This window comes from Sphaerodactylus townsendi, linkage group LG06 (assembly GCF_021028975.2).
Source record: "Sphaerodactylus townsendi isolate TG3544 linkage group LG06, MPM_Stown_v2.3, whole genome shotgun sequence".
NCBI classification, from domain to species: Eukaryota; Metazoa; Chordata; class Lepidosauria; order Squamata; family Sphaerodactylidae; genus Sphaerodactylus; species Sphaerodactylus townsendi.
This window is the reverse complement of record NC_059430.1, coordinates 36,538,760-36,554,522: the sequence shown is the minus strand read 5'-3', so window position 1 is coordinate 36,554,522 and position 15,763 is coordinate 36,538,760. Positions and strand designations below refer to the sequence as shown.

The 15,763-nt window shown below is 44.7% G+C and overlaps 1 protein-coding gene across 1 annotated transcript in view; it reads left to right on the top strand.

The window, feature by feature from the left end:
* LOC125434783 (RNA binding protein fox-1 homolog 2-like) overlaps positions 1-15,763 on the top strand; it is a 66,999-nt gene that overhangs the window by 35,163 nt on the left and 16,073 nt on the right. Inside the window, exon 2 of the mRNA XM_048500481.1 lies at positions 12,111-12,165. Within this exon, the coding sequence (XP_048356438.1) occupies positions 12,111-12,165 (55 nt within the window). The remainder of the gene's footprint in view (positions 1-12,110; positions 12,166-15,763) is intronic.

Genomic DNA, 15,763 nt, shown 5'->3' with positions numbered 1-15,763 from the left:
CCCCCCACACTCCCAATTTTTAAGTGTTAGCCACCCCAGCGGCGGTGGCGCGGGGGAGCGTTGCGGGACCCAGGAGCGAGCGGATGATCAAACGGCCTCCCGGCAGTCTCCTCATAGATCTTCGCAACTCAGGCAAGATCAGAGGGGCCCAGTGGGGGAGTCCCCAGCGCGAACCTGCTCCAACCCTTTCAGACCCTGCATCCTGGGCTAGCATGCCTGCTCCCGAGCTAATGAGTATGTTCAGGGCTGCAATGAGGGAAGAGATCTCCCTCCATGACAAGAAAAAAGAAAGTAGACGCAGAGGGAGACGCAGGTCCCGTTCTAGGAGGGGTGGTAGACGCAGACGTTCATCTAGCTCTTCTTCCAATCCCCTTAATGAATATGGGGAGGAGGAATTCAGTGAGGTGGAAGTGGGACATTCCTCAGAGCATTTCTCTGAAGGGGAGGAGGACATCGCTGAACCAAAAGAAAAACTTATCAGATTTTTTAGAAAGGAGGATTTAGCCTTGATTATGTCAAAAACTATTTCCACTTTAGAACTCCAGGAGGGGGGATTCCAGCAGAGGCCGCTGAGGACCCTGAGGAGATCTCCCCATCCCTCCAAAGAAGGGAGAACAGTTAAAGGTGTCCCTAAAGGGGCACACAAAAAGAAATTTTCCCCCCCAAGACGGAGGATGTCCCAGGAAGCTTCTTTTTTCCACTCACCCGAAGTACTTTGAAAAGAGATTTAAAAAAAAAGCAATGGAGTGAATCTGGAGGCTGAGTGTAATGAGTTGCCCGATCACATCTCCCAAGAGTCTATATATACCTTGTCTTCGAACACATACATAACATCATTAAAACTCCCTAATTGATGCACCTGTGGTTGCCCTCCCAATCTGGTGGATTAGTCACCAAGGACAGGGGAGGGTTCCCTTTAAGGGAGATGCCGCCAGACCGCCAGGGCTTCGGCGTTTTCCTGAAAAGGATTCATGACAGACTTTGCCCATACCATTAGGGCTCTAGCCCCTTCTTCCACCATGGCCCGAGCCTCCACATCCTTTGGCTTCTCGAGGCTTCTTACAATGATCCCCTCCTCGGCTAACAAGGCCTCCAGAGAGGGTTTAGAGAGAGTACTCACAGCAGTTTCGTACTGAGGCAGATTCCACCTTTGATTCTTCTCCTGTTAGTCTCCCGCCAAGACATTGGCAGCCCTTTGGGGAGTAGTGGTTTGGAGACAGGCCTGGTTTGAGAGCCTGGACCGCATGGACTTCCTCCACTCAAAACAGGTGGTAGTGTCTACTTTCACGATTATCATGGTTCCAGGCTCTTTGGCTTAAAGATTTAGACAGCTGTGTTGAGGTTAGGAGACTAAGGGAAACAAGAAATCTATGCCTAGGTAATGCGTTAGGGCCAGACCAGGGCTCCTCCCACTCTACAGAACCTTACACTTCATTTCGCGACTCAGCGCACACTGTAATCGGAACTCCCAGAGATGGCCAGAAAGTGGTTTTCTCCAACAACCTCAATAACAGCAACACTACTCGCTTTTTGCGTAGAAGAGGATTCTCCTGGCAGCTCGCTTTAGATCCCAACTACTCTAGACAAAACCAATAGAGGTGGCAAACCTTTCCAACTACTGAGCTTCGACCGCCCAGGTCTTTGACTACACTCCGCGTTTCCAGTAGTGGGTGGTGCGTCTGCAATTTTTCAACACCCGGTGGGTGGGCGAATGCACTATATCGACCGCTGGACAAAGGAGAGTCGTCACACACGGCTATCTCCTAGAATTTTTCAACCTTTCCAAGATCCAAATTCCGGACCTACCCCCCCCCCCAATGCAATCCAGACCAAACTAAAAGAGAACACAGCAAGCCATTCTCCATCTTACTGAAGTATTCGAGGGCGATCGAACCCGTACCCATCCTCCAGAGCCGTTCTTGCGGTGTTTACTCACATTTCTTTACAGTACCCAAAAAAGAACTGGCGACTGGCGTGCCATCCACAATGAACTTGCGATGCGTGAACAGATTCATGCGCTCTACGCCATTTCAAGATGGAAACCTTGAGGATCCCATAGTGGAGGCTCTTCGCCCGAGGCAATTACTTAACATCTCTCGACCTGACCCGAGGAAGCATATCTTCACGTCCCCATCAACTCCACTTCCACAGATGTTTCCCCAGGTTCACGTCACAGTCGGAACACTACCAGAACAAGGCTCTCCCCTTCGGGCTGGCCACAGCCCGAGCAGTGTTCTCAAAGCTCCTTCTGGCACCTATGCATGGCTCTTCTTCGGGAACAAGTGTCTTCATATCCACCCATACTTGGGCGACATCCTGATTCGGGTCCGGGTCCAGAACACAAGCCGCTTCGAGACCTGGATGTGCGTCCTGACTACCCTTCGTCACTCACGGGTTTTATAGGTCAACTTTGCAAAAGAGTTCCCTGATTCCAGCCACCCGAATGGAACATCTGCGGGGCGACCTCATAGACTTACAGAAAGTACACAATCGCCTTCTCTTCATTCCGTGGTCCAAAATTCTCTCTCCAAAGATCCAGAGGTTGGTAGCGTAGTCTTCCTCCCAGCCAGGAGAGAGAGCTTCCTTCTTCCAGCTAGCCAGACTGATGGGTCTCTTTTCATCTCTGTTATTGCTCGATACGTTGCAGTGGGGGGGGAGGGTTCCATGCGCGCCCCCTTCAACTTAGTTTCTCCAGCCTCACCAATACCGGATCATGAGGAAGGAAGACAGGTCACTCCAGATCACAGATCAGTTCACACAGCTACCAGTCTTAAGCTGAGTGGTCTCATCAGAAAAAAACCTTTCCAAAGGGAAAGTCTTCATCTACCCTCATCGAATGCAGTTGTTCACAGACGCGAGTCTTGCCAGCGGATGGGGGGAGGCATCCTTGGAGGACAATATAGCGCATTGCTAAGGTCTCTGGGCGATGACCCAAACCACGTCTGCCCATCAACTTCTTAGAGTTCGCCGAGCTATTCTCTTAGGCGCTTCAGGCCTTCCAGCCTCAGATCCAGGGCTGTCATCTTTTGGTCCGAACCCGACAAATATCATGTGGCAAAAGGCCCATCTAAACAATCAGGCCGGGTCCAGATCCCTCGCCTTCATCTACAGGCAGTAGAGATACTGACATGGGCGAAACATCTCCTATCGCTGTCGGCAGAGCACATACAGGGGAGATCTCAACGCCTTCAGAAGCGGACTGGCTAAGCCGCCAATCGGTGAAAGCGAGGAAGCAGAGTGGAAGCTCCCATCCGACGATCTTCAACTGATCACTCCAAACCCCTCGGGTTGTCCCAGAATCCGTCGATCTCTTTGCCTCCGCTCAAAATGCACTAACTTCCTCGATTTTTCACCAGATAACTTTTCTATTCCCCGGTAGCACTAGCAGTAGATGCACTGGCCCGGCCTCCGTGGGCCGTAGGGAGCTCCTCTTATGCCTATCCACCTCCACCCTAGTCATCCCGGAAAGCTCATAAGGAAGGTCTGGTCAGAGAAAGCCAGCGTAATTCCTGAAGTAGCACCATGGTGGCTCCAGGCGCACCATGGTTCTCCCCTGCAATCCTTCAATATGGCAACTTCCGGCGCCCCTGAGGCTGCCTCTACGCCCGTGGACATGCTCTCTCAGGGACCCGTGGTCCATCCCAACCCCAAAAGTGAGTTTTGTTCCTGACCGGCTTGGCTGAAGCGGGGAAGGCCCCTAACCAAAAAAGGTTATTCGGCCAGGTCATCAATACAATCATCAGCTGTCCCGCAGACCATCAACCTCTCCAGAATCTATAACTCTTTCGATGGAGGACCTTCCTCTCTCCTGGGCTCAAGAGGTCCGGATGTCGACCCACTGAGGCCTTCTGTCCCTCTTGGGTTTTACAGTTTCTCCAGGTGGGATTCGGGAAGGCGCCTTAAGTGCTACTCTTCGCCAGACAGCTGGCGAAGCGCTCACGACTGTTTGGCCCAAAAGGTTCATGGACTTCACCACTGTCCAGGCACCCAGATATACTTTTAGATTCCTCAAAGGGGTCTCTACAAAAACAACCTCCGATAGTCCATGTCCGGTTCCCTTCCATGGAGACTTAACATCGCAGGCTCCTGCAGCTACCTCACCAAACCGCCCTTCGAGCACATCCGTTCCGTGCATCTGAAATGGGTTCGCATGAAACTTCTCTTTCTGATTGCCATCACTACAGCCAGAAGAATTTCAGAGTTGCAGGCCCTATCCGTCAACTCCCAGCTCTGCATCTTTCACAAGGACAGAGTAGTCATGAGGGCTGGATCCCACCTTTGTTCCAAAAGTTGCTTCCAGGTTCCACATGAAGCAGGAGGTGATCATCCCCACCTTTTGTCCAAGTCCTTCACATCCCAAAAGAAATCCTTTGGCACACCTTAGATGTCCGTAGGGCCAAGACATTTATCATCAGAACAGAGAATATCAGACGGACTGAATCCCTATTCATAAACGTTACCATGCCTAATCTGGGAGCTCAGATGTCCAAGGCTGCCAAACTCAGTTACACTCTCAGAATGTGCATTACCGAGGGCATATAAAGCATCTCACATACCTGTGCTCTAAGCGGCATCACGGCTCATTCCGACTCGGAGTGCCGCGAACTAACGCTGTAAGCATTCAGATCTACAGGTTTGGAGTTTCCTCTGGAGCAGGGTAGGGAACTCTGCGGCTCTCCGAGAATCTATGCTCAGATGTTCGAACTACAATTCCCATCAGCCTCTGTCAGCATGGGCTAATTGGGCCATGCTGCTGGTAGGGGCTGATGGGGAATTGTAGTTCCTTCTGAACATCTGGAGAGCCGCAGAGGTTCCTACTACCCCTGCTCTGGAAGGATGTGTGTAGGGCGCCACCTGGTCCTCTTTCATCCTCCTTTTTTATCAGACATTACAGGTTATGCCTCCATGGCGCAAGCATAACTTGAGAACCGCTTTTTTGGAACTAGAGTGCTTTCGGAACATATATTTCGGGAGACTAACATTCCCACTCCATTTCGGGACACTGGGCTCTGCCGGAAAGTGTCTCCAATCCAAGATGCTCTCCGAAGATCGCCTCCAGGAGAACGGTAACATTGGTACTTACCCTGAAGGGGACCTTCTCCCTGGTAGGCGATGAGGAGGCATCTTGCCCCTCACTGTGCGCACTTTCTATGCAGTCTCCAAAAATTAATCATTCCTTTCGTTTATTATTATGATCTATGGATCGGGGTAGTTAGTTATAAAATACTTGGAGTTCCTCACGTTTTGATGTTTGTTTTCAATGTTATTCTTCGTTATTTCCTGTTCTACTTCTTAAGATAATAGAGTTTTTTTCTCTCACTGCTGAGTCAACGGAATACTGGGGATCTAAGATGGATTCCAGCCTCTACAGGAAGTGACATCATTTAGTCCTGCCTCCCTGAGTATAGGTTGGAAATCACCCAATCCAAGATGCCCTCATCGCCTACCAGGAGAAGGTCCCTTCAGGGTAAGTACCAATGTACCGTTCTTTGTATTCATAGGGGTTTTAGCCAGTAATTTTAGCAATTGCCCCAGGAAAATTCTCTGACGGTTGGGGGTCCACCGGAACAGCATATGATGAGGTCTGAAGGACTGCCACTGAGAGGAAAAATTAGCCGTAAGTGCTGTGGATCCTGACTGTGTTTATAAAACAAATATATTCTGTAGGATGGCAAACCTCATGTTCCTTTTTGTTGGACATCTATGTGCAAGAGGTTTGAGCTGTCAAAAAGTTGCTGAGTGGAGATAAAAAATTTCCTGCAAAGTTGATGGAGTTGGGTACATTAGATGTTTTTCACAAAAGACCCCAAAATATATGGAGCTCCCTGTGGGGTCTTTAAGTATCTTTCTCTTGTAGAGTTTCAGGACTTCTGTGGCTCGATCTCAATTACTGTCTTTACGCTGTCACATCTTGCCTCTCAGATGGAGGATGTATGTGTAGCTATCCTCCTTTAATGGTTCCATTAGGAGAAGATTCATGGAAGGAAAGGTGCTGAGCTGTTCTGTGCTGAGAGTCAGGTAGAGAATTGGATCAATAGCTCTGTGTAAGACTGTCATTCTTAGATCCTTACTGTTTACCTATTTTATAGCTAAAGATGGAACCATCCCATCTGGCCAATAGTAGTGAATGAAAGATGTGTAAAGTATCATTTTGTTGCCATTTCTTTATCTTTCACATCTCTCCTCTTTGTTGACGCCATTGTTCATCTTATTCCATATATGCATGCACCTTGCAGAAACATAAGCATTGATTATTTGAAATGCATACAGTTAATATTAAAAAAAACCTGTTCTAGTTTCTTGGAAGGCTGGTTTCTCTTTATTGCTGCTTCAGGTTTTCTCCACTGGTGTTAAAATAGAGTATAACTGCAGACTGGTGACCAGCTGCCGATGCCGTTTTTTGACACCATGTTGCATTTGCGGCAGATTAGATGTCTAGAGAAAAATGCATTCTGGAGCTGATAGTCTAACCGTACTCTGCTGTATTATTGATAGTAAATATATAAAAAACTAAGCAAAGGCCCCTTCCTAGTTCTTTAGCTCCTGATGCTGGTGCAGCACATCAGCCATCAGCACTGAATAAAGGTGTCCAATGTGAGGAAAGCATTCAGGTAAAAGATGGGAGTGGAAAGGAGCTGGCTTCCAGGATAGCAACAGCTTTGGCTCTGGCTCCTACCTTTTGCACATCAACAGCATCTCTGTCTCCTTCACCACATCGGTGACAAGACAGAAGAGTGGCACACCGCAAGAGACAAAAGCAGCTGCATGATGCAGATGAGGTGCAGCTGAGAAACAGATGGGAAGAAGACAAGCTGAGAAGGAGGAGCCTTCTTATCTGAACATCCTACAAGTACAAGTGTTCATGGATGCCAGCCTTTTGGGGTGGGTTGCCAACAATCAACCTGTCCAGAAGCCCAATTCTGAAGCCAAACTGTTGATCAACATTCTAGAGACTCATGCCGTACTCCTGGCCATCAAACACTTTGTTCCAATCATCAAAGGACAACATGTACTGATTTGAATGGACAGTGTATCAGCGAAGCTGTACGGAACAGTCAAGGGGGAATCCAGATCTTCAAAGCTATTCTCAGAGGTGTCCAAGATTCTGAGATGGGATGAAGCCCATCCTAATTTCTGTATAAGCAGAACATATCAAAAGTTCTCTGAATATTCGAGTAGATTGGTTAAACTGTCTGTCGGTCCAGGGGGCAGGATGGTTTCTGAAGACCTCTCTGTTCTGATTGATACTTCACATCTGGGGGTTCTGATTCTAGACCTATTTTACAACATAGAAAACCATCAAGTGGACGGGTTCGTGTATCGATATTTCCATCCCAAAGCGGAAGCCACATATGTTCTCACATCAACATGGCTCAAGGGTCTTCTGTATCCTCCCCCCCCCCATTTTGATCTTGCCCAAACTACTTCACAAGATAAGGGAACAGAGCACTGAGGTGATTGTTGTAACACCATACTGGACCTGCTGTTTCTGGTTCTCCATTCTGAGGGAGATGGCAGTGGCCCTCCATTGGAACTTCTGCTAGAGTGGGATATGGTAAGGCAGTGTCCGTTAGTTCATCATCAGCTGGAGTGGTTTTACTTGACCACTTGGAGGTAGACTGTCACAGATTCCTAAATCTGGAATATCCTTTTTAAGTAGTTGACACCCTGATGGCATTGAGACATCCCTCCACAATACGCATCTACAACACTACCTGGAAGGCATTCGTATGGTGGTGCCAGAGGAGAGGGATTGCAGCACCAAAACCCCAATTGTCGTCTGTGCTTGCCTTCTTACAAGATTGCCATACTTTGGGTCTACCGAGCTCCACCCTGAGAAGACAAATAGCCGCACTGTCCATGGTACTGCTTCATTTCAAAGGCTTACTGCTTTTGCATGTTGTCAGTTTTCTAAAAGAGGTCACAACCATCATTTGCTGATGCGGAGTTTGCACAGCGTGCACACCTTTCTGTCGGCACTCACCAAGTCACTCTTCAAGCCTATCCAGCTGATCCCATTAAAATGGATCCACATGAAAACACTGTTTTTAGTGGCTGTCACCTCAGCACGTCAAGTTTTGGAACTGTGTGCCTTGTCAACCAAGCAGGAGTTTTGTTCCTTCTGTAGGGACAAAGTAGTGATGAGAACTGGCCCTACCGTTAAACCTAAAATAGCCTCCAAATTTCACATCAGTGAAGAAATCTGTTTACCAACTTTCTGTCCCAATCCTTCTCATCCCAAAGAAAGATTATGGCACAACCTTGATGTGACAAGGGCAGTCAACGCCTTTCTTTTCATATCAATCAGTCCACCAAATCAGGACACTAAGTGGGCAACACTGCTTTGAGAGGTTCCAGACAAGGTGTCCTCCTGCCTCAATGGAAGAACAGGCAGTTGGATACTCACAGTGAAGGACGGCCATCGTTTTGGTCCCCTTACCTTTTAATCTTTCTGGTTTTCACACTTTATGCTGTTTATACTGTTATACTTGGGAAAGGTTAGGTTGTAGTTGCTTTCTTGTGCCCTGCCTCCCTGTACAAAGGGGTGGGAATCCTGTTCTCACCCTGGTAGGACCTTTCATGGAGAGGATCCAATGGCCTGTTTTCTGGCTTTTCTGGCTGAATACTTCATACCATTTTAGGACTCACTATTGGGCATTAAAACGGGTTATTTGCCCCCATCATATATGTGTGTTCTTGGATCCATCATACACCCCCACTTGGTTCTGTGGGTTTCCCCAAGCTTTTAGAAATGAAGGTTATTTCCCTCTTCAGCTCTGCTTTCATGGACATCATATTCGGGACTGGTAAATAACACCCCATCTCCTAAAACTATTCTTCTTTTTCCTTATTACCTTACCTGTTGTATGCATTTTTGTGTATTTACCCCTCCGCCTCTCTTTTTCTCAAATAAAGTTCTTCCAGTTAAATATCACTTTGGTTTACTTAGAGTTTCTCTGGGACAGACACCATAAACATTGATCTTTCGATCTTGGTCAGCCCCTCTCGCGTAGTTTCTCGCTAAGTCTCCAAGTTCACCCCCAAGCACTCAGTGAGACCACCTACTTAGAGTAACAATGGGATAAATTAAATTAGTTCTATCCATGCTGAATTATTTGTAGTGAAATGCATATTCCTATCTTCATCCAAATGCACATTTCAGTATACACTGGGATGTATATATGGCATATCCTTTGGAAAGTATTACCGTGCAAATGAGCAGTGTCCATTCTCAGATGTGAATTAAGTTCCCGATTCAGCAGGTTGTGCAAGCATAGCACATATTCATTCCACAGATATTAATTGGATCTGGGAGGAAAATGTGGGTGACTGTGGAACTGAGGCTAATGGAAAAAGTTCTTCTCTTGCCATGCTTGCCTCCTGTGGGGTTGGAGTAAAGAAAAAAAGAAAGAAGGGCAAAAAACAAAGGTCGGAGCAAAGTGTGTATCTTGCAGACAGTTTAGGCAGATCTACAGATAATACAAAATCACATTTGTATGATAGATTTGATATCCCTGTGTCCGTATTCCTGCACCCTTTCCCCCTCCTAAATTGTAGAATTTAGGTATACAGAGATGCCCTTTAGCAGTAAGCAAAACAATGTCATATTCCATAGCGATTTGATTTGATATTGTTGGTGAGGGCACTCTAACTAAATTTCTCAGTAAATGGCTGCCTCTGCATTCTTGTAATAAGAAGAGAAATCTAATTCAGCATTGGCAGAAATGAGACATGAGGGAATTGAAGTTATCTCTGGAGGTATCTCACCGGGCTACTTGACTGTGGCTGGAGAGAAACCTGGCTTCTTAAGAACTTTGGGGGGAGGGAGGGGAAAGATCCTGAAAAATGTTAAGAACTGTGAATGGTTAATGCCTCTTTTAGACCCTTCTCTTCCATAAAACATTCCATACAGGCGCGTAATGAAGAGGATTTTTCTCAGTGTTGTGACTTCTGCTTTCTTTATCGAGATCCCCTTCTGTTTAACAGGGATTTTCTCTGCATTTTAGTTTAACAGGATTGTTTTGCAGCAGTCCTAGGTGTTTAACTCTTTATAATAGTTTCTCATCCTGTGTCCTTTCATTTTCAACAATAGCAACTCCTGGAGAAAATAACTGCTTCACGAGAGGCAGCAGCAAGTTACTGAACTGTAAAATTAGCAGCACCAGAGCCTTCTTGGGGAAACGTCACAATTGCTTGTCCTCCCCACCCATCCCTGTAAAGAGTGAGATTCAATTAGAGGTACAGTATGAAAGGCAAGAAAGTTAGAAAGAGCGTCGAGCACTCTTTTATCTTTTGGCTTTTATGCAGCTATCATATTTTAACGCTTGTCCTTAATTGCCTTCTCCTTTTAATGCTCAAACAAAACGAGTTTTTGTCTCCAGCCACTTCTTCTCTAAGAATATTTTAGGGACCTTCAAATGTCTTTAAGATGTAAAATGAACAAGTCACTTTGGTGTCAGGCAATGCATGCTAATGTGAAACAGCTACCGTGTCCAGATACCATTAGAGTCTGACCCTGATGCTCAATTTAGAAACCACTGGGTTGATGTTTTAGCATTCCAGAGTGCCTCTGTGGGCTCTTGTACTTCCTTCTTTCCCTTCAAGTTCCTGCACTGCAGTTAGTCTTGATGCCTAGATTGGGCTAACTGTGAGTAGTGCCCAGATAATTCTCAATCTCTCTTTGGTGACTTGGTGAATTCTCTGTTAACAGAAAGCTGTAGTAGTTATAGTTGTATCTGAGTATTTGCTGTGTCATTTTAAAAAGCCTTTTTCTTTGCAAATTTAATATGTGTTCCAGCCCTACGAGTATTTGCAGCAATGTAGAATAATCTGTATTGAACTAAACTGCCATCTTGGTGGCTCTTATGAGGAGAGAAAGGTGAGGTATATATTTGTAAAATACAATAATAAATGCAAAAATTCAGAATGCTCTTGTGTAAGAACATGAGTTGTCACAGTTGTCAAAATTACCTTGATGTGTCAACGGTCTCATGCCTCCTTTTCGTTATCTTTTATACAAGATTATTTTCTACAAATGTGATTAGAAGTAAATGTAGTTCTCGCAAATAGTAACATAAACGTTTCCGGGCTGGGCCACTTTAGGCTACAGATGAGGGCCCTCATGCTTGAATATTGCTTCCTACAAAGAGATCCTCTGTGTGCATAACACTGGTGTTCCTGGGACGATGCTGCACTTAGAAGTCCTTTCCTTGACTGCTAGTGCAGAGATGACAGTCAGACATCTTGAAGTAATACATCACAAGGGCAGATATCCCCCTGTTTTGCTGACTAGGAGAAGTGGATTGTAAAAACTAAATGGGAACTATTTCTAAAATATGAAGGAAAAAACAAGATTTTAGTTATGTCCGTTTGATTATTTGCAAAAGTGATTTTTTTGGGAGGGGGAGTGACATTTACATATACAATAGCACCCTATAGAAAGCAGATGGAAGACTGAGAGAACCCTTTGGAAAGTATAGCGTACTATAATGATTTCTTTTTTCCCTAGTTTGCAGTGTGAAAGTGTATTCATTCCTAAATTGGATTAGCAAGGCATATCAATTCAGTTGACTTGTTATCCCTGCAAATCATCAAATTTTGCAGAAAGGAGCAAATTATATTTATTTATTTCCTGCTCCCTCCCACTCAAGTGGGCTCAGGGCAGCTAACAACAATCATTACAAACAACAAGTTATAAAAAATTCTAATCTATAATTTAAAATTTCAGATATATGAGATGGAGTGAGGTATCACTTTAGTTATTGCCTGCTTTTGTTTAATAAATAATGCAGATAAAATAATTTATGTAGCACTTCCCCAATCCCAAGCACTGTAGAATTTTGAATTATTCTAATAACAACCCTGTAAGGAAGGTAACTCTCATTTTAAAAAAAGAAAGGAAGGTTCTGCTTATACTATGTGTAAATAAGAACCACCATTTTCTAAAGCAAATCAGATTTTTAAATAATTGATGATGCTCAAGAAAAAAGGAGCATGTTCCCTGCTTTTCTGTCAGATCATCATGGATCTTACTTTCAACTGTCTTGGAAATAAAAACTCTTTTCCTTCATATTTATAATAAAACTGTTCATTTCTATTTTTTTTTTCAGAATGAGCCTCTGACATCCAGTTATCATGGGTACCCAGCGAGAGACAGTCAGGTAAGTGTAATTTCAGTAGTTCTGGTATAAATTCTTCACTATTGTTCTGCAGTGGTAGCTGTCACCGTATAATAATGTTCAATGTAGGTTTGTGTCTTTACTCCTGTATGGAGTGCTGGGTGGGGTGGTAGGCAGAATGGCTGACCCAGCCACATGGGGAAGGCTCCAGACTTCCCTGCAGCATTCTTGGGATGTCCTCTGTGGTGCATTGTCCAATACCATGAGCCTATAAAGCTTTGTGAATTTGCAAGAAAAGGCAACTGCAACTCTAAGTAGGTCTACTGAGAGGTAAGTCTCCTGTTATTCAATGGGGCTTACTCCCAGAAAAGTATCCCTAGGGTTGCAAAATTAGTTGCTGAATCTTTCAACAAACAGGGAGACCTGTATCTTGGAGAAGGTCATGGAAGAACAACCCTTGCAGTTTATTCCTGTGCGAGTCTTTAATAATCTACTTTAGCAAAGTTGCTCGACTGCCTACTGGAACTTTGCTGCTCAGACGTCTGCTGTTTTTGACAATGAGGCAGAAGGGATATTGGCAGATCATTGGTAGCTCAAAATGTTGCAACTGAAAGGTAGAGGCTTTCTCTGTTGGCCTGCTTGGTCTTTGAGCTGGTCGCGGACTCAAAACCCCAAGATGGAAGCTGCAGTGGTGCACAAGTGTCCATTTAGGAAGCTCAGAGGGAAGTGCATTGGGAGAAGAAATTCCCACCAAGGCTGAAGGCAACTTCATGTCTGTAGCAGAACAAACTGCCTCTCTATGAAGTGTGAAGCAATCTGAGAACTGAGCTTCTTCAGACAAACTCTCTCTTAATGTTTTAATGCTGTGGGAGTGTGAGCTTTGTTTGAAACATAGGATGCTGTCTTGATAGTCCACCACCTGTAGACAGACACTGTGCCTATGATTTGCATGACATAACTTGCATCTACAAATACACATATTCCTGTCCGATAATAGTGGACTATAGGGATTTCATTTTGGCAGCAGATGTGTTGCAGGTGGATTGGTTGCTTTGTCTGTGATTAAATCATGATGAACTCAATGTCCATGACTGGATCTGCTGGGAAACAGGTCCCAGGGCATGGAAGAGGAGGGATTGTCAACAGATTTGATCGACCAAAGCCGCTGCCTCTTAGACACTGAAGGCTCCCCTGCAAGATGTTTGGGAAGAAGAATTGCATAATGATTTACAGTTTCAAAAGGTGCAAGCTCAAGACCCCATACTGGAAAGATTGTGCTACGTAACTCTGGTAAGTCAGGTTAGATAGTGGGTCACTAGAAGACCACTCAGCCTTCAGAAAGATCATTTGAATGCCTAGAAGAAACAGAAAAGTTTATCCAAAGTTTGAGATGTTGTAGATTAGTACTTGGAGTTCCAGGGTAATAAGCAAGATGTTCCAGAGGTCTCAACATTTATGCATAGGATGGTAATCAAGGATGTCGCAGGTTTTTTCCCCCAGCCATCACTGAGAACTACAAGCATTCACATCTTACAAAATAATGTAAGCCTACAATATGCAGGGAACAAGGGAGGGGAAAAGATTTCTATTCAGAGGGTCTTCCAGAACACGGAAAGTTAACAAATCTAGGAGAATGTTAAATCTTGATCCTTTCCCCCAACCAGGCAGTGCTTTAAGCAGACAGGACATTTGTTAGGTGCCATTTGGTCATGCAGACTTCATCACCCTGGTAGACTACAAAGATAGCTGTACTACATCTATTTCATGAATGAACCCTTGAAGAAATAGATCTTCATGACCCAAAGTATAATATGTCTATTTAAAAGACCTGCAGTAAAGCCCATTGTACATACAAATATAATGGGCTCTAGAAAACTACTGCTGGAGTAACATCATCCACCAAGGAGCGAATTCCTCTTGCCTTTCCTCCCCTTTGGCCCCATGATACCAGCTCACTCCTCATCCTTTTTCCATACAGCTGCATCAGCTCACAAGGGTTAATAATGGCCACCCAGAGGGCGACCCTTCCTGCCTCCCGTCAGCCCTGCATCACCAGGTCTCTCCTCCTTCTCCTTCTCCTCCTCTTCCCAGATGCCTTCTCCTCTTCCTAGATACCTGTATCACCAAGCAACAGTTAATGGCAAGGTTGCAGCTACCGGCAGTCACAACCCTCTCATGGGAGCAGCCAATGCCTTCACCTGTTCCTCCTCAGGCAGCTTGTTTTGTTTGTGTAGTTTTTTACTCATTCTGTGTTAAGCCCTGCTCTAAGCACTATGTGCATGGTGATTGACTGGAAGTGAGTCATGCATGGCGATTGGTTGGAAGGGTGTCTTTGCCATCACAGCTAGCCCTTTATATAATAGGATGTCCAAAATTGTTCAGGCTTACAAAGCACATCCTGTGAAAGATGTATTAAATACCCCCAAGTCTGCTCTTTGAAATCTACCTAGAACAAATTAACAGTGCCTCTCTACCGAAATTCACTATGCAGCAGGACAGTCAATGGCATTTCACTATCATACCTTTTAAACTTCAGTAACCAACATGATTCTTAACGTGACCTGCTACGATGAAGGAAGATATAATGCCACCCAGGACATAGCAGCAATCAGAAGTATGGGGGACTCCTCTGTGTATTTATCTGTTGTAGCTATAAACTGGCTGCGTGGGCAAGAACCTTTGACCTCGGAAATTCTGTTTCCTAAACCACAATAATTAGCCTAGTTAATTTCTGTGACATCTATTACCAAGAATAACTCTTTGTAAGAATTTACAACATTGCATGTTCCCAGCTTAATAACTCTGTCACTGTATTGAGGTGTATAATGACCTAAGTCACTCACTGTAGAAAACTCCATGCACAATTTATATTTATAGCTAGCATTTTAATACCATGGCTACAGTTTTATTGCCAAGCCCATCTTTCCCGAAACCTTTCATTTGTTATTTGCTCTTTCCTGAAGTCAGCAACATCAGCATTCTACACGTCTTCACAGAAGAATTATTTTGGGAACACACGCTCATTTTTCATAAGTATTGCCTAATTGGCACCTGATTACTCCTAATATCAGTGTCTCCTGTGGTATTTATAAGGTAACCAAGGGGGAAATGAAGCATGAAAACTTACCAGCTGAAGTTTTGTTTTCCCAGGAATAATACAAGTGAGCATGAGGCAGTAGTAAGTTCTGTGCCTGTGCATACTTCAAAACCAAGTTTATTTTTAAACTCTGTTTGTTCCTCTTTGATCTACTTTATTTAGAAATATTTCTTTTGGGTCTGATTTTCGACTGCCCTTGAGGGGCTTTTAGTCCATTTTGGCTCTGAGGAGGATTCATTTCAGGATTGACTTTCATTAATGAGGTTTCAAAGCTTTTCACTAATCTCATTGGGAGCTGCTAAATCTGATGGGATAGAGATAGCCATATGTAATCTGTCACTGGGTCCCACGCTTCATGGGTGGACTGCAGTGTCCAGGGCTTTGTTAAATTCTGCATTGAAAGGAAATTGGTAGCTGCCTATTTTGAAGCATCCCTTTCTTCCTGTTGTAATCAAGCTGGCGGTAAGATGTTTAGCAGAAAGTACATCTGTTATATTAGACTGCTTCCTGCTTGCCAAATGAAAGCACATCTTTGCGAATGTATGTA